This window comes from Chanodichthys erythropterus, chromosome 23 (assembly GCF_024489055.1).
Source record: "Chanodichthys erythropterus isolate Z2021 chromosome 23, ASM2448905v1, whole genome shotgun sequence".
Taxonomy (NCBI): domain Eukaryota; kingdom Metazoa; phylum Chordata; class Actinopteri; order Cypriniformes; family Xenocyprididae; genus Chanodichthys; species Chanodichthys erythropterus.
The window spans coordinates 19420704-19444272 of NC_090243.1; the positions used below are offsets into that span (position 1 = coordinate 19420704).

Here is a 23569-nt window from a genome sequence, read left to right on the forward strand (position 1 = left end):
TTATGAACAGTAGAGTAGATCATAATGCGTATCTCTTTTAGGTCTGTACACAGGAAACTCACATGGAGGAGAAGCCGGAGGATGGCGCATACGTCCGTGGGTTTTTCCTAGAGGGAGCGCGCTGGGATCGAGAGCACATGGTTATCGGTGAGTCTGTTCCTAAAGTTCTGTTCGACCCGCTGCCCATAATCTGGCTGAAGCCTGGAGAGAGCGCAACTTTCCTGCACGAGAGCGTTTACATCTGTCCCGTGTACAAGACCAGCGCCAGGCGTGGGACTCTTTCCACCACCGGTCACTCCACCAACTACGTGCTGTCCATCGAGCTGCCCTCGGACAAGCCACAGAAACACTGGATCAACCGCGGGGTCGCCTGCCTGTGCCAACTGGATAACTGAGCGTATCCACAACAGATTGTGTTTACATTTTAACATGCCAAACATGTCAAAACCCGAAAAAAATACAGCATATTGTGGTTACATTTAATATAACTGAATGGAGTAATAAAACAAAATGGCTTCAAGCACTATTGTGTAATTCTTTAGACGTTAAAATCAGCATGTAAACAAAATGGACAAATCTTGTTTTTATGGAATATTGAAGTATTTATTATAAATGAATTAATCTGTGCACATTATTATTTTTAATTCACATGTCTCGTAATCTTGAACCAAAATAACTTCCTCTCCCTCTTGAAGCGATTTCTCTGATGATGAGGGCGGGGCAACCTGTCACTCACGAGATTCACCAACAGCAAACCACAACCATCCAATCAATTCCTCACAGACAAAATCAAGCCTACATTTGTTCTTGTTGGAGAAGCCATTTCACTCAGATATACCTCACAACAGGGAAAAGACTTCAGTTTCAAGGTGACTTTAACATAACTTCTGTGCAGAAATCATTTCTAATGTAAACTATAAAGTTTAATGAATGATGAGAAATAAATAGAAATGCAACAAAATAAATACACCTTTTAACATAAATCAAAACAGCTCACGTTAACATTCATCATGCTTTACACTGGCACTATGATCTGTTTTAAGCTATAAACAACATGAACCAGCAAACTTTATAATGTTCCCTGATGCTTTTCAACACAATATCCTACACAGTTTAAGATCATTACAGTGAAGTCTGTTAGTGTCAGGTATCGTCATGTGACTGTAGGTACACAGGTTTGGCTTGTTTCCTCAGTCTCTGCTGAGCTCTCAGCTTTCTACCTTTCTGAGTGGCGAGACCCATCGGTGGAAGATACGTCTGAGAGAAAAGATTTGACATATTAGTGTGTAAATCTCACAAAAACTGCCATGAAACATTTCAAAGTCGTATCTCACTCCAAATTTAAAGGATCAATTTCAAATGAAAATTAGCCCAAGCTTTACTCACCCTCAAGCCATCTTAGGAGTATATGACATTCTCCTTTCAGATGAACACTGAGAAATATTAATAAACATCCTGATGTTTCCAAGCTTTATAATGGCAGTGAGTGAGGCATCGCTTCTCTTCAGAAGGATTTTATTAACACTTTCTTCAGCTCATACTCGTGACCCCAGTTCATTATAAAGCTCAGATGCATTCCAGTCTGAAAATTTAGTCTTAACCCTATTTCTACCCCTAAACCTAACCCTACCCATAAGTTATCCCAAAAATCAGAGGGAAATGATAGATGAATAACACTGATGTAGAAGCACCAATTCATGATTTTAAGCCTAAACTTGACATAATCTGTAAACTTGTCCCTCAAATCTGATTGGTTGATTTGAATGTTGTTCCAGGATCAACAAAAAAGTTGACCCAGGAACATGTTGAACTCAGCAAAATCAGGTTATGTGTCATGCACACCTAGGATGGCTTGAGGGTGAGTAAAGCTCGGGCTATTTTCATTTGAAAGTGAACTAAACTAAAACCTAAAGAAATATGAAGTAAATATTTCTCCAAATGCGCACACTTTTGGACTAAATGCCCTATTCTATTTGAAATAACAGTAAGTACCGATTGATTTTGCACTCCTGACTTAAATTAAGAAATTAATGTCACATGTAACTGTAACACACTTGTAATGTAACTTTTTTTAAAATCATAAATAGTTGTTATAAGTACAAACCTAAATCTTTCTAAACTACCGAGAACATGACAAATTCATATTTCCCCCCCAAATGAAAAAGAAATACAACAAAACCTTTTTAGGATCAATAAATCTTTGCATAAAAAATATTATACATTAATATGTACACTTGTACAGTGCAATTAATATATATGATATATTTTATATTTATATATAATATATATATTTTCATTATTGTATTACACTAATGATATTTAGGTGTTTTCTTTGCATTAAACTAAAGTGAGGAAAATGTGGGTATATATAAAGATATTTCTTCATGAGATCACTTCTATTCACAAATATAGCAATATTTTTATTATTAGCTCTTATGTGGAAATACTTACTGGTCTGGGATAGGGGTTCCTATAATGCAGTCCTGCCATGAAAAACAAAATAAAATCACCTGTTATTTGATAACACCCGAAAATGTCTGTAAAATGCCATTATTTATTTCTCGGCTCATAAATGAAGCATTTGATATAATATACAGACCGATCTCTATCCGAGCTTCACACTCTTCAATGCATCTCTGGATTGATTCTGGATCTGTTATCTATGACAGGGAGCAGATATCAGAAAACATGCTATAGATACGAGATGTCTAACAGGTCCTCAGGTGATGTGAGGTCAGTCCACACCTGCTGGTTCTGTTTGAAGAGGGTTCGGGCCTCCTGAGCGATATATTTCCGCTCGGTGTCAGTGTCCTGTGGAAGAGCAGACTGAGCCTTCCAACTGCGTGCAATGCGCAGGACCCTCCTGTAGAGAGACAGCACTTCTGAACGAGACATCCGGACCACCTGTGAACTGTGATACTATACGTGTTAGAAGAACTTGACATTATACTGTATAATAATGACAGTACATTATTACTTCACCTTTGAAATAGCTCTACAATTCCCAAAGGATTCAGTTTGCCCTTTCTCTTAATATTTTTATCTGATCTAATAATTTTAATGGAAAATATATGAAATTAGAAAAGAATGAAAAATAGAAGTATTTATTTATGTTATATATATATTTACATACATATATATATATATATATATATATATATATATATATATATATATATATATATATAAACTATATAAAGTTTGTTTACATAATGTGTGTTCTTTGTATATTTATGTATTTATGTAACATTTAATATGTAATATAAAATATATATAAATTAATGTTTGTATAAATGTAAATATTTCTTAAGTATATACAACATGTATGTGTGTGTGTGTATGTATATATACATAATAAATATACACAATACAGGTTATGTAAACAAACTTATTTTGGATGCGATTATCATTTCACAGCACTAATATATAGAGAGAAGATATAAGGTATGATATGTATGTATGTGTATATATATATAATTTTAAATGTTAATTACCATTAGAAATAATGAATATACATATATACACACAAACAGTGAGTAATGATTATTTCAACAATTATGCATCAATTATATTCAATTATTTATATTTATATACGTATGTATGTGTGTGTATGTATATATACATGATAAATATACACAATACACATTATCATTTGACAGCACTAATATAAATATATATATATACACATATATAGAGAAGATATAAGGTATGATATGTATGTGTATATATATATATATATATATATATATATATATATTTAAATGTTAATTAGCATTAGAAATAACAATGATGAATATGTATATATATATGTATATAATATCTATATATATTATATTCAATTGTGTGTGTGTGTGTATGCATACATTCATTGTTATTTCTAATGCTAATTTAAAATTATATATATATATATACATACATACATACCTTATATTTTCTCTCTCTATATATATGTGTGTATGTATATATATTTATATATAGTTCATTATCATGCTGTATAATTATGTTGAAATAAACATTATTATTCAGAATAAAATAAAACGCGCACAAAAAATGTTACACAAACACAAATCTGAAGCATGACCTCTATGTACAGTTAGGTAAACAGGATATCTGTTAATCAGAGATCTGCAGGGTTTGAAACATCCTTGACATACATTATAATTGTTACAGTCTTCCGCTTTATTCATTAAGAATCTAGCTGCTCATTATCTCCGCTTCCTGATGAAATAAATATTACCTATGATCAATACAGCTTATGTGAACATCTCCGCACTTCCGCACCGTCCACGTGTTTGCGAGGAATGACGTCTCGAACTGCGCGAAGTTTTGTTTCAAACTAGTCCGGGACGCTCCCATGTTACGCACTCGCATATCTGTGATGCTCGCGCAAGCTAAGTCTGCGTCGCTTTTACGCACACTCCCTCGAACCCAAACAAAAAGAGAAACTGCGATCAATCAGCGGCTGATTCGCGTTTCTTTGGTTCCGCGCGGCCGTATCGAGTCCATTAGGATCATCTCCGACCCCCCAGCACCGGTCCAGAGGAGTGAAAGCTGGTAAAGGTGGTGGTTTAACCGGAGCCGGTCCGGATCAGCGCAGGTTCGGTTCGGGTTCAGGTTCGAGTCTGTAGGAAGTGATGCGGGGGGGAATGTCAACTACGATCATCTAATGACCCAAAGAGCATCAGAAGCACACAAAGAGAAGCCCTTTTTCTGCATTTTCACAGATATTCAGAACCGATCCGGTTCGGCTGGAGGGTGGGATTAGCTTTAGCTTTAGCATGACAGCAGGGATGCGCTGATTCTGACCCGTTTCATCATCTTTCCTCAGGTAAATCAACACAAAACACCTTCAGTTCAGATCTCTGCTGTGTTTCTGTTCAGATTCTACACATTATATAGTTCAAATGAAGTTTGGTGTGTATAAACGAACCACACTTACCTGAAGCTAACCAGCTAAGCTGCTAACATGAGATCAGCTCTTTAAAAGACTTTAACTGTCATATCGAGTGTTTATTACTCGCATACAGTCATATATGAATAAATCAGAGCTATTAGTATAATTATAGAGCTTGTTTAGAGAGGATATGTGTGTATTTGCTGTATAGATGGACAGTTAATCATCATTTTAAAGGAAAAGTTTCACATTTATTCTGATAGAGACTCTTGGCTGTGGCTCAAATCTAGTGAGCTACTAACCTAGACAGCATCAAACATCGCTTATGATGACTAAAAATATATTAATAGATGCCCCAAAAATTATGTATGTGTGTTTTAGATGCTTGACTGCTGTCTAGGTAGACAGAATCTGTTTAAGCATCTGTCTGTATAATATATAACTGAGATTTTGAGAGGAATGGACCATTTAATATCATTAAACCTGAGTTATTTTCACTAACAAAGAAGTATCATGGTTTTACTGTGTTTTACAGTGGTTTAACCATGATATTCTTTCATAAGTACCTTTATTAAGTACTGCAGGGCTTTCAGACTGAGGTCCAGAAAAAGTAAATGTAATTTTTAATGTATTAATTTTTAAATAAATAATCAAAATAATATATATATGAATTAAAATTATATAAATAAATACAAAAATACTTTCAAATAATTAAGAATTTGATAGGTACAATATTTAAATAAGTAAAAGTACATTAAAATAATTAAAATATTAAAACTTAGATTAAACAAAGAAACATAAATAAAATGAGATTTAAATTAATAAAAATTGAGTAAATAAAAATAAATCTTACAGTATTATGAGTAGAATAATAATATAGCTTAATAGAAACTAGATATTTTCCAAATAATATTTTATAATGTTATTTTTTTCACAGTATGAATTTGCTTTTTCTTCAAGAAACTATATAGATGGCTTTTAAATGTTAAATGTGTGGGGGTCTGTGGCGTCTAAAAGATTGAAAACCTCTGTACTATTAGTGTGTTTTTGGTATATGGAGTACATTGGAGCAGCGTGTAAATACTTTGGTACATAAAAATGCTAAACATACAGTGTTCTAAAGTACGCCAGTAAATATCCAATTGACCCTTTGCCGGGAGTTTGATTGACAGGCGATCTAACCAATCATAATGCCGAATCCGCCATTTTTGTCCGACAAAGCAGTCAAGAGTTAGAAGATTAACCTCGGTGGACTTGAACTTGAAAAATGGTGTGTACTGACGTCTTTCCGCGTTTTAAACAACATTCCTTCTGATGTTCATTCATGTTTATTTGATGCTATAAATGAACTAGTAGGAAGAGATGATCGATTCACGAGCCGCTTGAGCTGAGGCGCTACAGCGATCTGTCATGACACATTAAAGAGCCACAAAGCGTTTTTTATTGTTCGAATTTCTTTAAAAAATCTTTGTTTAATATCATAAGTAACCGGTTCTGTCTTGTCTGTCGACGTGTTGTCAGTATCCTCTTCGCTCTGCGATGTATTTTTCACTGTGTGTGGCGTGACAGCGCCATGGCTTGTTGGACAAAGCAACAGTAACTAAGGGGGGCGGGTCTTTGCGAAGGGTCAATTACGATCTTACTACAATTCACCATCCAGTATAGTCTCGCCCTACATTGAACATATTGTTATACTACTAAATGCATCACATAATGGAAGTAAATTGGGTTGCGAATGTAGTTTCTTGTTGATTATAAAATATATGAAAATGTGAATTTGTTCCTGGCCTTGACCTTTGACCTTTTTCCCCAAGTGCTGGCCACATCCCATCAGGTGTATGTTGCTATGACGATGACCTCTCTCAGGTTGTATGTCATTTAATCGTGGCACTGGTCACACCAGCAATCCAACACCTCTAATGTAACCCTGCTCCGATTTGCCCTGTTTTATTTAGGTTACCTCATGGGTATTGTGTTGTGGGTTAGTTAGTTAGTTAGTTAGAGCATTTCCAGTCCTGTGATCAGGTGTGTGAAAGTGTCTCGGAGGATTGAGGTGTGTTGTGTAGATGGTTCAGATGCTGTGTTTCTGTGTGCAGTATCATATTCTGATCGCTCTGTCACTTTTGCTCTGTTTGTTCCCGCTCTTCGGCTCAGGCTAGCGGATGTTCCGGCCGTCTCCATGGATTTTCCTCAGATGACACGTCGGTTCACTCCTCAGGGACTTGGGTGAGTGTGTCCCGTACTACTGCACAGCACAACACGTGTGTTCCTGATCCATGGTGATGTACTCGCTCTGAGCCTGTTCTGCACAAGCAGCCTGATCCCAGAGTCCTCACCGTTCATTATAAAGCAGATCGTTACGCTCCTGGATGCTGATTGGTCGGTACAGCATTCATAGAGACCAACTGTTAATGTACATGTCACCACTAGACCCACAAGCAGAAGGATGGAGGACACTTCAGTTTGAAGATTTAAATAATTTTTGAATATTTTTATTAAATAACCACTCGAGCGCTGCGATACTGTAGCTATAATAACAAGTAAAATAAATAAAAATATTCTAATTTATAATTTTTCAAATATTGTCATATATATTAATTGTTATTGAAATCTTAATATTTACTTTATTTTTATTCATTATATATATATATATATATATTTTTTTTTTTTTTTTTTTTTTTTTTTTTCAGTGAATATATATTTATATACATATGTGTGTGTGTGTGTGTGTGTATATATATATATATATATATATATATATATATATATATATATATATATATATATATATATATATATATATATAATATATATATCATATTCTAATTATATAATATATCAAATATATTATTATCAAAATAATATTAAATAACAACCACTCAAGACCGCTACATGTTTTATTTATTTATAAATAAATAAATAGAGCTATAATATCAAGTAAAATAGATAAAAGTATTCTAATTTAAACATTTTCAAATATTGTCTCATTCATATTAAATATACAAAATTTTATATATATATATATATATATGTATATATGTGTGTGTAAAATAAATAATAATATTAAAATAAATATTAATTATAATTAATGGTTGATTTGAAGAAAATATTCTCTTAAAATTATTAATATGAAATATTTTACTATCTATCTCTATATATATCTGTGTGTGGTTGTGTGTATATATCATATATATTTACAATATATTATCACAGCTGAAGAATGTTGCTAAGCAGAGGTTATAAATCAACAAAATAGTACATCATCATGGGCCTTAAATATTGTATTTCTCACATGGATAAATGAAGGCACTAATTCATATTTGACACATTGTAAAGTTTATTGTTAACTTTAAATGAGTTTTTTTTTTTTATTTATAAATTTCAAAAACATAACACAATTGTGCCCGTAGGCAAACTGTCTCACTGCATGAGAAAAATAAATCAGAAGAGAGACGCCCTGCATTTTTATGTAATATTAAAAACATAAACCAAGCCCAGAAACAAAGGATCCCACATGATGAATTATGAACACACATTGTTCTCATTCCTCCAAAGACATTGAAGAGCTCTTGCAAACAGCACAAACGGCTCATTATTAAATGTTCTTCTAAGAACTTCAGAGCGGATCCCTCGACGTTTAGCCTGGTCTGTGTAACTCGTCCCGGCCTAGTAACACAGTTTTCAGGTGTTTGCTGGTGTCATAGTGGACGCGTTTAGGATCTCTGCATGTGCCAATCAGAATGCAGGAGGACTCGCCCAATTAAAGCTCTCTGCGTTCTGTCACACACTGATTACTAGTTCGACAGCCACAATGAATGGATCTCACCACACTGGTTGGTTAATGTCCTGCTCATACTCTGATTCACTGGCAGGTTGCAATTGAGCACACGTTGTTTAACTGGCTTTCATTGTTCAGAGGAAACGAGAATTCTGCACACATGATGATTCAGTATTCGGTTCTTCAGGTTTGCCGTTCCAATTAAAAAGAAAATTCACAAGTTAAGAAAGCAGTCCAGGGAGTGTTGACCGCAGCGAGATGTGTGGAAGGAAGTGAAGCTCAGGTTCATCTAGGGAACTTTGTATTTATGGACTTGGAAAGAGGAACAGTGTACGTGCAATACAGACTCATCTGATAGTCATTGTTCTTTGGAAGTGGGATGAAAAGGCTTGTGAGACCCTGCGCAACAGTCTTTCTTTCTTTGACATTTACACTCAGAAAGAGCAGCTGGATTTGAATTTATATTACATTACAAGTGAGCATGAAATCATAATTGACTCTATACTTAATATTTCAGTGCTGCTTTATGCTTGTTTTTATTTTAAAAGAAACAATGCACGTTAACTGACATCGTGTAAATGTACCAGGCTAATTTTCATCTACAGGCCCTGGCAGGTTGATGGGAAGAAGAAGAAGAGAAGAACAAAAAAAAAAAGAATTCTATAAATACCCATGCCCTACAGTTAGTAAACAATGGTACGATCATGTGGTACATAAAATATTAAAGAGGTGGTTGATTATGATTTAATTTTTAACTTTAGTTAGTGTGTAATGTTGCTGTTTGAGCATAAACAACATCTGCAAAGTTACGATGCTCAAAGTTCATTTTCTTTTGCAGCTTTTTTAAGACTACAACAAACGGCTGGTTGGGGCTACAACGAGCTTCTTCCTGGGGTGGTGATATCACGAACCCCAAAATTTACATAAACCCCGCCCCCGAGAACACACAATAAAGGGGGCGGGGCCATGTTGGGCTGCTTTAGAGAAGAGGAAGAGTTGTTGTAGTAGAGTGTTGTTGTCATGCCGTCATTTTACGCCGGACTGCTTCACAAACGAGGGTCAATTCAACACAAAAGATGAACATGACGGCACTTGCTAGTGGATGAGTTGAATCAACATAAATTTATCCACTAATCATTCAGAAACGTCTAAAAGTTGTAACTTCTTCCTGAGTCTCTCCATCAGTGTCGACTCCGGTTTGAACAATGTAAGGCTGAACACCGTTACTGACAATCCTCATTTTGGCTGCGTGAGATTCTCCAGCTTTGTTGTTGTTGAGCTGTTAAAGCTCCGCCCTCTTCTGGAAAGGGGGCGGGGGGCAGCAGCTCATTTACATTTAAAGGGACAAACACAAAAATGGCGTGTTTTTGCTCACACCCAAATAGGGGCAAATTTGACAAGCGATAAAAAATATTTTCACGAAAATCCAAATATAAGCAGAAGCAGACAGAAAACGAGCCATTTAATATCTCAGTGATGCTTTAAAGTGACTCTCCAATTATGACTCGTTTGATTCTCCATGACGAATCTTTGATTTGAATCCTCAGGGCATGGTGACTGCTGTCCATCAGTCAGAGCAGCGGCGTCTAGCAGGGGCCGTCTGGACCTGAAGGAAGACCTCTGAAACAGGACGAGGGAGACGAATAAGAGAACGAGAGCGACATGGGTCAGTGTGTGACTAAATGTAAAAACCCCACGTCCTCTCTGGGCAGTAAAAGCGATAAGGATGCTGGGAAATCTCACGGTAAGAAAGGCGGCAGCACCGGTGGCGCGAACAAGGATGAAGTGGCCAAGTCCTCTGCCGACGTCATATTCAACGGCACCAAAGTGTCCGAGGTCACCGTGGAGGGCAGCACGGCTCCGGCCATCTCGGCAGGGGACTTGCGGCGGGAACAGCCCTTGCAGGAAGGGGAAGGAGTGTCGCTCGCTCGGATCGACGAGATGTTCTTGTGTTATAAGGACGAGCATGAGGATGCAATCCTGGAGGAGGGTATGGAGCGCTTCTGCAACGATCTGTGCGTCGATCCGGCCGAGTTCAAAGTTCTGGTGTTGGCGTGGAAGTTCCAGGCTGCTACCATGTGCAAGTTTACAAGGTGAGTTTGAAGTGTGGAGGAGGTTTTTTTTACATTTTTTTAATGCATATATTTGAAATATTATTGCAATTAAAAATAGCTGTTTTTCTATTTGAATACCTTTTAAAATGTAATTCATTCCTGTGATGAAAGCTGAATTTTCAGCATCATTACTCCAGTCTTCAGTGTCACATGATCCTTCAGAAATCATTCTAATATGATGCTCAAGATGCTATGATTTGATGCTCAAGGAACATTTCTGATATTTTTCTGGAAACTATAATACACTTTTGTAACATTATATGTCTTTACTGTCACGTTTGATCAATTTAATGCAAACTTTGCTTTGAGAAGCCAATTCCAGAGTGCATTGCTCCACAAGAAAATCCATCCAGTATGGTAGTTGAAGCACATTTGTTTTTGTGTGTGCTTTTTTATGTGGGTATCATTCAGTATTTATGCTGTGTAATTGATTACCATATACCAAAATGCAATGCACAGCTTCAGTTTAATGTGCAACGAAAGACATAAATCACCATTTGTAACAGTTCTTTCATTGTTTAACAGTCCAAATTGAATCATTGTAATTATTTTAGTCATGGGAACTGGATGCTTCTTCAAATTACACATTTGTAAGATATGGTAGAAGCAGAATGATAGGATTGCATTCTGAATAGCCACAGAGTTCTACAGCACAGCATTATGGGTATTATAAGGGTCTGATGCAAAAGATGGAAAATGTGAAGTTGAGTTGAAGAAAACAAAGCAATAAAAAGAGATGTTTTCACAGTTTTATTGTTGAATAGGAGTGGTATTTGAAGCCACAGACATGACACTGGGGTGAGAGATCATTAGTCACTTCAGTTCCTCCAGAAACAGACACAAACTTGCAAAAATTGCTTCATCTCGTCAGTGTTGCAATGATGCCATTTGCTGCCTGTGTTTGTCAAGGTCTTTGTTTTAATTAGCATGAAATGAAAATATATTTTGTAAATGCATGTTATAAATCTTATTGTGAACAATTCATCCATGCGTGTTTCATTTTCTTAAAATTTTGACCTCATAAACTTCAATCTGTTTGCATATCCTGGATTTCTGCAATCGTTTTGTCCGTTTAAACCACCTCATTCTTACAACAGACTGCCTGCTTGCATATTGATGCACAAGTCCGTGATTCTGCCTCCTATGTTTTCTTCTTTTTTTATAATTCATTTCACTTGGACATACAATCTTTCGCTCCTTCAGTTTGTTTGTCTTTAATGCACATTTATGTGGTTCAAATGTGTCTGAAGTCAATATAGAAATCAAAACTGACCCTGTTAACTGAATTTATTTTTTGTTTCTGCTCTTATTGTGGATAAATCAGTGCATGTTATTGTAAAGAAATTGTGTTTGCATCAAATTATAATAACATGCTCCACCTCTGAAACAACTTTCTGTTTCAGCTGACATTATCTAGGACTTGTGGGATATCGTGGGTTATTGTTATGAGATTCTGTTCATTATATATTGATGTTTGGCTCCATTTTGAAGAGTTTGAGTTAAAATTGAGTAATAATAGGAAAGCAAAGGTTTCTTTCACTATGGTTTATAAAATAAATGTCCTAAATATAATAAAATTAATTAAAAACAATGTATATACGCTACTATTTAAAATTTTGAGGTCTTTAAGAAAAAGTGACAGTAAATCCATTTAGATTTCTATTTCAAATAAATGCCTCTCTTGAACTTTCTGTTCCTCAAATAAATCATGAAATGAATGTCACAGCACATCTGTTTTCAACATTGATAATAATCAGAAGTGTTTCTTGAGCAGCAAATCATCATATTAGAATGATTTCTGAAGGATCATGTGACACTGAAGACTGGAGTAATGATGCTGAAAATACAGCTTTGATCACATGAATAAATTACATTTTACAATATATTCACATAAACCGTTATTTTAAATTGTAATAATAATTCACATTTTTTACTGTATTTTTGATCAAATCCTTGGTGAGCTGCACCTATAAAAAAACTACACCTATAGCAGTTCTATATGGAAGCTTGTTTCCACCACTGAATAAATAATAAAAAAGGTAATTGCGACCTTTTTATCTCTGACTTTTCTCAGAATTGCGAGATATAAACTCGGAATTGCAAGAAAAAAGTCAGAATTGCAAAAAAAAGTCAGAATTGCGAGGAAAAGTCAGAATTGCAAGAGGAAAGTCAGATGAGGAAAAAGTCACAATTGCAAGAAAAAAGTAAGAATTGTGAGTGAGTGGAAATGTCAGAATTCAAGGGAAAAAGTCTGAATTACGAGGAAAGAAGTCAGAATTATGAAGAAAAAGTCCGAATTGCGAGGGGGGGGAGTCAGAATTGCGAGGGGGGGGGGAGTCAGAATTGCGAGGGGGGGGGGGAGTCAGAATTGCGCGGGGGGAAAAGTCAGAATTGCGGGGGGGGGGGGGGAAGTCAGAATTGCGCGGGGGAAAAGTGTCAGAATTGCGAGGGGGGGGGGAGTCAGAATTGCGAGGGGGGAAAAGTCAGAAGTGCGAGGGGGGGGGGAGTCAGAATTGCGAGGGGGGGGGGGAGTCAGAATGGCGAGGGGGGAAAAGTCAGAATTGCGGGGGGGAAAAGTCAGAATTGCGAGGGGGGGGAAAGTCAGAATTGCGAGGGGGGGGAGTCAGAATTGCGAGGGGGAAAAGTCAGAATTGCGGGGGGGGGGGAAGTCAGAATTGCGAGGGGGAAAAGAGTCAGAATTGCGAGGGGGGAAAAAGTCAGAATTGCGAGGGGGAAAGAGTCAGAATTGCGAGGGGGAAAAGAGTCAGAATTGCGAGGGGGAAAAGAGTCAGAATTGCGAGGGGGAAAGAGTCAGAATTGCGAGGGGGGAAAAGTCAGAATTGCGAGGGGGAAAAGTCAGAATTGCGAGGGGGAAAAGTCAGAATTGCGAGGGGGGGAAAAGTCAGAATTGCGAGGGGGAAAAGTCAGAATTGCGAGGGGGGAAAAGTCAGAATTGCGAGGGGGGAAAAGAGTCAGAATTGCGAGGGGGGAAAAGTCAGAATTGCGAGGGGGAAAAGTCAGAATTGCGAGGGGGGAAAAGTCAGAATTGCGAGGGGGGAAAGTCAGAATTGCGAGGGGGGAAAGTCAGAATTGCGAGGGGGGGGAAAAGTCAGAATTGCGAGGGGGGAAAAGTCAGAATTGCGAGGGGGGGAAAGTCAGAATTGCGAGGGGGGGAAAGTCAGAATTGCGAGGGGGGGGGGAAGTCAGAATTTCGAGGGGGGGGGAAAGTCAGAATTGCGAGGGGGGAAAGTCAGAATTGCGAGGGGGGAAAAGTCAGAATTGCGAGGGGGGTAAAGAGTCAGAATTGCGAGGGGGGAAAAGTCAGAATTGCGAGGGGGAAAAGTCAGAATTGCGAGGGGGGAAAGTCAGAATTGCGAGGGGGGGGAAAGTCAGAATTGCGAGGGGGGGAAAAGTCAGAATTGCGAGGGGGGAAAAGTCAGAATTGCGAGGGGGGAAAAGTCAGAATTGCGAGGGGGGGGGGGGAGTCAGAATTGCGAGGGGGGAAAAGTCAGAATTGCGAGGGGGGAAAAGTCAGAATTGCGAGGGGGGAAAGTCAGAATTGCGAGGGGGGAAAAGTCAGAATTGCGAGGGGGGAAAGTCAGAATTGCGAGGGGGGAAAGTCAGAATTGCGAGGGGGGAAAAGTCAGAATTGCGAGGGGGAAAGTCAGAATTGCGAGGGGGGAAAGTCAGAATTGCGAGGGGGGAAAAGTCAGAATTGCGAGGGGGGAAAAGTCAGAATTGCGAGGGGGAAAGTCAGAATTGCGAGGGGGGAAAAGTCAGAATTGCGAGGGGGAAAAGTCAGAATTGCGAGGGGGGAAAGTCAGAATTGCGAGGGGGAAAGTCAGAATTGCGAGGGGGGGGGGAAAGTCAGAATTGCGAGGGGGGGGAAAGTCAGAATTGCGAGGGGGGGAAAAGTCAGAATTGCGAGGGGGGAAAAGAGTCAGAATTGCGAGGGGGGGAAAAGTCAGAATTGCGAGGGGGGAAAAGTCAGAATTGCGAGGGGGGAAAAGTCAGAATTGCGAGGGGGGGAAAGTCAGAATTGCGAGGGGGGGAAAGTCAGAATTGCGAGGGGGGGAAAAGTCAGAATTGCGAGGGGGGAAAAGTCAGAATTGCGAGGGGGGGAAAAGTCAGAATTGCGAGGGGGGAAAAGTCAGAATTGCGAGGGGGGGGGGGGAGTCAGAATTGCGAGGGGGGGGGAAGTAAGAATTGCGAAGGGGGAAAAGTCAGAATTGCGAGGGGGGAAAGTCAGAATTTCGAGGGGGGGAAAAGTCAGAATTGCGAGGGGGGAAAGTCAGAATTGCGAGGGGGGGAAAGTCAGAATTGCGAGGGGGGAAAGTCAGAATTGCGAGGGGGGAAAGTCAGAATTGCGAGGGGGGAAAAGTCAGAATTGCGAGGGGGAAAGTCAGAATTGCGAGGGGGGAAAGTCAGAATTGCGAGGGGGGGGGGAAAGTCAGAATTGCGAGGGGGGAAAGTCAGAATTGCGAGGGGGGGAAAAGTCAGAATTGCGAGGGGGGAAAAGTCAGAATTGCGAGGGGGGAAAAGTCAGAATTGCGAGGGGGGGGGAGTCAGAATTGCGAGGGGGGGGGAAGTCAGAATTGCGAGGGGGGAAAGTCAGAATTGCGAGGGGGGGGGAAGTCAGAATTGCGAGGGGGGAAAAGTCAGAATTGCGAGGGGGGAAAAGTCAGAATTGCGAGGGGGGGGGAAGTCAGAATTGCGAGGGGGGGGAGTCAGAATTGCGAGGGGGGGAAAAGTCAGAATTGCGAGGGGGGGGGGGGGAGTAAGAATTGCGAGGGGGGGGGAAAGTCAGAATTCCCAGGGGGGAAAGTCAGAATTGCGAGGGGGGAAAAGTCAGAATTGCGAGGGGGGAAAAGTCAGAATTGCGAGGGGGGAAAAGTCAGAATTGCGAGGGGGGAAAAGTCAGAATTGCGAGGGGGGGAAAAGTCAGAATTGCGAGGGGGGGGGGGGGGAGACAGAATTGCGTGGGGGGAAAGTCAGAATTGCGAGGGGGGGAAAGTCAGAATTGCGAGGGGGGGGGGAAGTCAGAATTGCGAGGGGGGGAAAAGTCAGAATTGCGAGGGGGGGAAAAGTCATAAATGCGAGGGGGGGGGGGGAAGTCAGAATTGCGAGGGGGGGAAAGTCAGAATTGGGAGGGGGGAAAAGTCAGAATTGCGAGGGGGGGGGAAGTCAGAATTGCGAGGGGGGAAAAAAGTCAGAATTGCGAGGGGGAAAGAGTCAGAATTGCGAGGGGGGAAAAGTCAGAAATGCGAGGGGGGTAAGAGTCAGAATTGCGAGGGGGAAAAGTCAGAATTGCGAGGGGGGGAAAAGTCAGAATTGCGAGGGGGGGAAAAGTCCGAATTGCGTGGGGGGAAAGTCAGAATTGCGAGGGGGGGAAAAGTCAGAATTGCGAGGGGGGAAAGTCAGAATTGCGAGGGGGGAAAGTCAGAATTGCGAGGGGGGAAAGTCAGAATTGCGAGGGGGGGAAAAGTCAGAATTGCGAGGGGGGGAAAGTCAGAATTGCGAGGGGGGGAAAGTCAGAATTGCGAGGGGGGAAAAGTCACAATTGCGAGGGGGGAAAAGTCAGAATTGCGAGGGGGGAAAGTCAGAATTGCGAGGGGGGGGAGTCAGAATTGCGAGGGGGGAAAGTCAGAATTGCGAGGGGGGGGGAGTCAGAATTGCGAGGGGGGAAAAGTCAGAATTGCGGGGGGGGAAGTCAGAAATGCGGGGGGGAAAAGAGTCAGAATTGCGAGGGGGGGGGGGGGAGTCAGAATTGCGAGGGGGGAAAAGTCAGAATTGCGAGGGGGGGGGAGTCAGAATTGCGAGGGGGAAAAGTCAGAATTGCGGGGGGGGAAAAGTCAGAATTGCGAGGGGGAAAGTCAGAATTGCGAGGGGGGGGGAGTCAGAATTGCGAGGGGGAAAAGTCAGAATTGCGGGGGGGGGGAAGTCAGAATTGCGAGGGGGAAAAGAGTCAGAATTGCGAGGGGGGAAAGAGTCAGAATTGCGAGGGGGGAAAGAGTCAGAATTGCGAGGGGGAAAAGAGTCAGAATTGCGAGGGGGAAAAGAGTCAGAATTGCGAGGGGGGAAAGAGTCAGAATTGCGAGGGGGGGAAAAGTCAGAATTGCGAGGGGGGAAAAGTCAGAATTGCGAGGGGGGGAAAAGTCAGAATTGCGAGGGGGGGAAAAGTCAGAATTGCGAGGGGGAAAAGAGTCAGAATTGCGAGGGGGGAAAAGTCAGAATTGCGAGGGGGGGAAATGTCAGAATTGCGAGGGGGGGAAAGAGTCAGAATTGCGAGGGGGGAAAAGTCAGAATTGCGAGGGGGGAAAAGTCAGAATTGCGAGGGGGGAAAAGTCAGAATTGCGAGGGGGGAAAGTCAGAATTGCGAGGGGGGAAAGTCAGAATTGCGAGGGGGGAAAAGTCAGAATTGCGAGGGGGAAAAGTCAGAATTGCGAGGGGGGAAAGTCAGAATTGCGAGGGGGGAAAGTCAGAATTGCGAGGGGGGGGGGAAAGTCAGAATTGCGAGGGGGGGGGGAAAGTCAGAATTGCGAGGGGGGGGGGAAAGTCAGAATTGCGAGGGGGGGGAAAGAAATAATTGCGAGGGGGGGAAAGTCAGAATTGCGAGGGGGAAAAGAGTCAGAATTGCGAGGGGGAAAAGTCAGAATTGCGAGGGGGGGAAAGTCAGAATTGCGAGGGGGGGAAAAGTCAGAATTGCGAGGGGGGGAAAGTCAGAATTGCGAGGGGGGGAAAGTCAGAATTGCGAGGGGGGGAAAAGTCAGAATTGCGAGGGGGGGAAAAGTCAGAATTGCGAGGGGGGAAAAGGCAGAAATGCGAGGGGGGGGAGTCAGAATTGCGAGGGGGGGGGAAGTCAGAATTGCGAGGGGGAAGTCAGAATTGCGAGGGGGAAAGTCAGAATTGCGAGGGGGGGAAAAGTCAGAATTGCGAGGGGGAAAAGTCAGAATTGCGAGGGGGGAAAAGTCAGAATTGCGAGGGGGGAAAGTCAGAATTGCGAGGGGGGAAAAGTCAGAATTGCGAGGGGGGAAAGTCAGAATTGCGAGGGGGGAAAGTCAGAATTGCGTGGGGGGAAAAGTCAGAATTGCGAGGGGGAAAAGTCAGAATTGCGAGGGGGGAAAGTCAGAATTGCGAGGGGGGGAAAAGTCAGAATTGCGAGGGGGGAAAAGTCAGAATTGCGAGGGGGGAAAGTCAGAATTGCGAGGGGGGAAAGTCAGAATTGCGAGGGGGGGGGAAAGTCAGAATTGCGAGGGGGGAAAGTCAGAATTGCGAGGGGGAAAAGTCAGAATTGCGAGGGGGGAAAAGAGTCAGAATTGCGAGGGGGGAAAAGTCAGAATTGCGAGGGGGGAAAGTCAGAATTGCGAGGGGGGAAAGTCAGAATTGCGAGGGGGGAAAGTCAGAATTGCGAGGGGGGGAAAGTCAGAATTGCGAGGGGGGAAAAGTCAGAATTGCGAGGGGGGAAAAGTCAGAATTGCGAGGGGGGAAAAGTCAGAATTTCGAGGGGGGGAAAGTCAGAATTGCGAGGGGGGGGGGAGTCAGAATTGCGAGGGGGGGAAGTCAGAATTGCGAGGGGGGAAAAGTCAGAATTGCGAGGGGGGAAAGTCAGAATTGCGAGGGGGGAAAAGTCAGAATTGCGAGGGGGGAAAGTCAGAATTGCGAGGGGGGAAAGTCAGAATTGCGAGGGGGGGAAAAGTCAGAATTGCGAGGGGGGAAAAGTCAGAATTGCGACGGGGGGAAAGTCAGAATTGCGGGGGGGGAAAGTCACGATTGCGAGGGGGGGGGGAAAGTCAGAATTTCGAGGGGGGAAAGTCAGAATTGCGAGGGGGGAAAAGTCAGAATTGCGGGGGGGGAAAAGTCAGAATTGCGAGGGGGGAAAAGTCAGAATTGCGAGGGGGGGGGGAGTCAGAATTGCGAGGGGGGGGGAAGTCAGAATTGCGAGGGGGGAAAGTCAGAATTGCGAGGGGGGGGAAGTCAGGGTGCGAGGGGGGAAAAGTCAGAATTGCGAGGGGGGGAAAAGTCAGAATTGCGAGGGGGGGGGGGGAAGTCAGAATTGCGAGGGGGGAAAGTCAGAATTGCGAGGGGGGAAAGTCAGAATTGCCAGGGGGGGAAAGTCAGAATAGCGAGGGGGGGGGGAGTCAGAATAGCGAGGGGGGGGAAAGTCAGAATTGCGAGGGGGGGAAAGTCAGAATTGCGAGGGGGGAAAGTCAGAATTGCGAGGGGGGGGGGAGTCAGAATTGCGAGGGGGGGGGGAAGTCAGAATTGCGAGGGGGGAAAGTCAGAATTGCGAGGGGGGAAAAGTCAGAATTGCGAGGGGGGGAAAAGTCAGAATTGCGAGGGGGGGAAAAGTCAGAATTGCGAGGGGGGGAAAAGTCAGAATTGCGAGGGGGGGGGGGGGAGTCAGAATTGCGAGGGGGGGGGGAAGTCAGAATTGCGGGGGGGGGCAAGTCAGAATTGCGAGGGGGGGGGCGTACAAACAATGGCGTGGGGGGGAAAATTCAGAATTGGGAGGGGGGGAAAAGTCAGAATTGCGAGGGGGGGGAAGTCAGAATTGCGAGGGGGAAAAAATTCAGAATTGCGAGGGGGGAAAGAGTCAGAATTGCGTGGGGGGAAAAGTCAGAATTGCGAGGGGGTAAAGAGTCAGAAGTGCGAGGGGGGTAAAGTCAGAATTGCGAGGGGGGAAAAGTCAGAATTGCGAGGGGGGAAAAGTCAGAATTGCGAGGGGGGAAAGTCAGAAATGCGAGGGGGGAAAAGTCAGAATTGCGAGGGGGGAAAGTCAGAATTGCGAGGGGGGAAAGTCAGAATTGCGAGGGGGGAAAGTCAGAATTGCGAGGGGGGAAAAGTCAGAATTGCGAGGGGGGAAAGTCAGAATTGCGAGGGGGGAAAGTCAGAATTGCGAGGGGGGAAAGTCAGAATTGCGAGGGGGGAAAAGTCAGAATTGCGAGGGGGGAAAAGTCAGAATTGCGAGGGGGGAAAGTCAGAATTGCGAGGGGGGAAAGTCAGAATTGCGAGGGGGGGGAAGTCAGAATTGCGAGGGGGGGAAGAGTCAGAATTGCGAGGGGGGAAAAGTCAGAATTGCGAGGGGGGAAAAGTCAGAATTGCGAGGGGGGGGGGAAGTCAGAATTGCGAGGGGGGAAAAGTCAGAATTGCGAGGGGGAAAAAGTCAGAATTGCGAGGGGGGGGGGACGTCAGAATTGCGAGGTGGGGGGGAATTCAGAATTTCGAGGGGGGGGAAAGTCAGAATTGCGAGGGGGGAGTCAGAATTGCGAGGGGGGAAAAGTCAGAATTGCGAGGGGGGAGTCAGAATTGCGAGGGGGGGGGGGTCAGAATTGCGAGGGGGGAAAGTCAGAATTGCGAGGGGGGAAAAGTCAGAATTGCGAGGGGGGAAAAGTCAGAATTGCGAGGGGGGGAAAGTCAGAATTGCGAGGGGGGGAAAGTCAGAATAGAGAGGGGGGGGGGAAGTCAGAATTGCGAGGGGGGGAAAGTCAGAATTGCGAGGGGGGGGGGAAGTCAGAATTGCGAGGGGGGGGAGTCAGAATTGCGAGGGGGGGAAAAGTCAGAATTGCGAGGGGGGGGAGTCAGAATTGCGAGGGGGGGGGGGGGGAGTCAGAATTGCGAGGGGGGGGGAAAGTCAGAATTGCGAGGGGGGAAAAGTCAGAATTGCGAGATAAAAACGGTTAGCAGTTTATATCCTGCAATTCTGACTTTATTACTCGCAGTTACAAGATTAAATCTACGAGATGTAAACTTGCAACTTTGACGGGAAAAAAAGTGGCAATCATCTTTTAAATTGTTTTATTCAAGCTTCCATAAGTTCTGTGAATCAGGGTTATTATAGTTAACTAAAACTAAACCATAATTTCATCTACTTGCCAAGGCATCATTTCTCATTTTCATTTATTTTAACTTGATGTACTAAAACGATATCAACAAAAAAACAAAAAACAAAAACACAACAAAATTCCTAAAACTTCAACTAAAATGAAAGTGGAAAATACAAAAATAAAAGCTAATTCAAAATATGATCTCAATGATACTAACATAAATTGTACTCTTCTTCCCTAAATTCAAAACACATTTTGTGCATCCTTTTTGCTTCAGGAATGATTCTCAGTCCTAGTGTGTTTTATGTGTCCGTCTTAGGAGGGAGTTCGTGGACGGCTGTAAGGCGATCCAGGCCGACAGTATCCCAGGGATCTGCTCTCGGTTCTCTGTGCTGCTAGAGGAGTCTCGTGGAGAGGAGAGTTTCAAAGACCTGTACCGTTTCACCTTCCAGTTCGGGCTGGACGCCGAGCAGGGTCAGCGCTCGCTGCAGCGCTCCATCGCCATCGCTCTGTGGCGGCTCGTCTTCACGCTGGACACGCCTCCGGTGCTGGAGCGCTGGCTGGACTTCCTGTCGGAGAACCCGTGCGGCGTGCGCGGCATCTCGCGCGACACCTGGAACATGTTTCTGAACTTCACGCAGAGCATCGGGCAGGACCTCAGCAACTACAGCGAGGACGAGGCCTGGCCCAGCCTGTTCGACTCGTTCGTGGAGTGGGAGACGGAAAGACGGCGAAGGGAACGAGCGGACGGCGGAGCGGAGACGGAGCCCGCCGCGGACTGTGAGGCAGCGTCGATGTGGCCGGGACCTTGAGGGCGGACGCTTTTGGGATGTTGGCGTGCGGAGGTGTTTCTGAGCCCGTCACTCTCCATCCGGATTCTAGATATTGTTCTGAATTTTTTTGGTCTTATTGCATTGGGCATCCCAGTGCGCTCTCTGACTTTTGTTTTGATGAAAGGGCTCCAAATGAATTGTTTTTTTAAGCACTTTTATTTAAGTTATTGATATTGTTCATTTAATTTGTTTTAACATTCACATTTCATCCAGAGCGGTTTCTTCTCGCGAATATTTTGGGATTCACCTACACGCCAAAGAAAAGGGAATTCTGTCAGCTGCCTACCGAGTTTGAGCACACAAACACACACACACACACATATTTATGCACTAAAGAAACCCACACATGCATACGCCAGCATAAATGCTGTGTTTAACGGTTATATTTGGGTTTCTTTTGACCGAGGAGTGTGTGTGGTGGTAATACTGATCATGTTTAACATCAGACTGCGGTGATGGATGTACTGAAGCCCTCAACCTCATTTCTCATGTGCTTCCCTGCTCTTGTTTTGTTCTTATCATTCTGATGCATTCATTCATTCTGCTATTCGCAACGGTCAGTGTGTGTGTGTGTGTGTGTTTGTGTGTGTGGGGAAATAGAGATTCATTTGCAGTTGGATGTCTGCTGTGAGCTTTTTCTTTTATTTTACAGTTTACGTTGTTTTTTTTAATTCAAAGTGATTTCATTTCAGTCTTTTGTGTCTGGTTTTATATAAATGATACAGTTTATAATGAATAAAATGTGTTGAACATTGGATTTGGATTTTATTGTGTCGGTTTTGTGAGAGAGATTCACTTTTTGATCTGTTACCATATCAAAGCATCAGTGTACTTCATTATTCATACTATGCAGTGCATTATAATGCATGTCTTAATATATTGGGTAAAATATTAAACTGAAATTATTTTTGAAGATGGAAATCCTATTATTTTTCCATCTTTATATAATATTATTAATTAAATTATTAATATTATTAATATATTATAGATTATATTATTAAATAAAATGTTAAATGAAAATAATGTAATTTATTACTCACCCTCATGTCATTCTACACCTGTAAGAACATAAATTAAGATATATTGATGAAATCCGATGGCTCAGTGATGAGGTCTGCATTCACAGCAAATGTATTTCCTCTATCAAGATCCATAAAGGTACTAAAAACATATTTAAATCAGTTCATGTGAGTTCAGTCGTTCAATATTAATATTATAAAGCGACGAGAATACTTTTTGTGCGGCAAAAAAAAAAAAAAAAAGACTTTTCAACAATATAGTTATGGGCCAATTTCAAAACACTGCTTCAGAAGTTCGGAGCTTTACGAATTGAATCAGTGACTCGGAGCACCAAAGTCACGTGATTTCAACACTTCAGCCATTTTATAGGAGATTAATATATATATACATATATATATATATATATAAGCAACCACCCAGAACATTCTAGTAACAACAAAACAACCACCCAGAACACCCTAGCAACCACCTAAACTACCCTAGCAACTTCATAGCAACCACCCTGAGTACCTTAGCAATCGCATAGCAACACCTTAGCAACCACCCGCGTACCTTAGCAACACATAGCAACACCTTAGCAACCACCCGAGTACCCTAGTAACCGCATAGCAACACCCTAGCAACACCACAGCAACCATCCAAAATACTTTAGCAACCACATATCAACACCCTAGCAACCACCCCAATCACCTTAGCAACCACATAGCAAAAACCTAGCAACCATATAAAACCCTTGCAACCACTCAGAGTACCCTAGCAACCACCTTGAGTATCCTCTATCTATCTATCTATCTATCTATCTATCTATCTATCTATCTATCTATCTATCTATCTATCTATCTATCTATCTATCTATCTATCTATCTATCTATCTATCTATCTATCCATTTGTCTGTCTGTCTAAACTACTAAACTAAAACTTTTAACTTTCAAACTGAAATCATTCCAATTTCAAGCTTTTAAAACTTCTTCAAACTTTCTGGCTAGGCTTTTCAAGACAATTTAAAGTTTGTCTACAAACTTTACTCATCCAGTTAAGAAATATTAAAGGTGTTTTTCATTTTTACTCTCCACTAATCAAACAAGTTATTTCAGGAATATTATTT

At 42.2% G+C, this 23569-nt stretch overlaps 3 protein-coding genes across 4 annotated transcripts in view; 2 read left to right on the top strand and 1 right to left on the bottom strand.

The window, feature by feature from the left end:
- dnah3 (dynein axonemal heavy chain 3) overlaps positions 1–533 on the top strand; it is a 43573-nt gene extending 43040 nt beyond the window's left edge. Inside the window, exon 61 of the mRNA XM_067378125.1 lies at positions 42–533. Within this exon, the coding sequence (XP_067234226.1) occupies positions 42–395 (354 nt within the window). The 3' untranslated portion in view covers positions 396–533. The remainder of the gene's footprint in view (positions 1–41) is intronic.
- Positions 534–631: 98 nt separating this feature from the next.
- lyrm1 (LYR motif containing 1) lies at positions 632–4371 on the bottom strand. Its single transcript, XM_067378123.1, has 5 exons — positions 4238–4371; positions 2746–2911; positions 2600–2660; positions 2452–2483; positions 632–1257 (listed from the first exon to the last, which is right to left on the bottom strand). The coding sequence occupies exons 1-5, from the start codon at positions 4369–4371 to the stop codon at positions 1144–1146; spliced, it is 507 nt and encodes a 168-aa protein (XP_067234224.1). The 3' UTR covers positions 632–1143.
- Positions 4372–4689: 318 nt separating this feature from the next.
- dcun1d3 (defective in cullin neddylation 1 domain containing 3) lies at positions 4690–22155 on the top strand. Of its 2 annotated transcripts, XM_067378121.1 has the most exons (4): positions 4690–4828; positions 7049–7120; positions 10220–10765; positions 20930–22155. In XM_067378121.1, exons 3-4 carry the CDS (start codon positions 10335–10337, stop codon positions 21420–21422), a joined length of 924 nt encoding a protein of 307 aa, XP_067234222.1. In that variant the 5' UTR covers positions 4690–4828; positions 7049–7120; positions 10220–10334; the 3' UTR covers positions 21423–22155. The 2 variants fall into 2 exon arrangements, with proteins under 2 accessions (XP_067234222.1, XP_067234223.1); XM_067378122.1 differs by lacking the exon at positions 4690–4828 and having other exon boundaries at positions 4844–7120.
- Positions 22156–23569: the final 1414 nt, after the last annotated feature.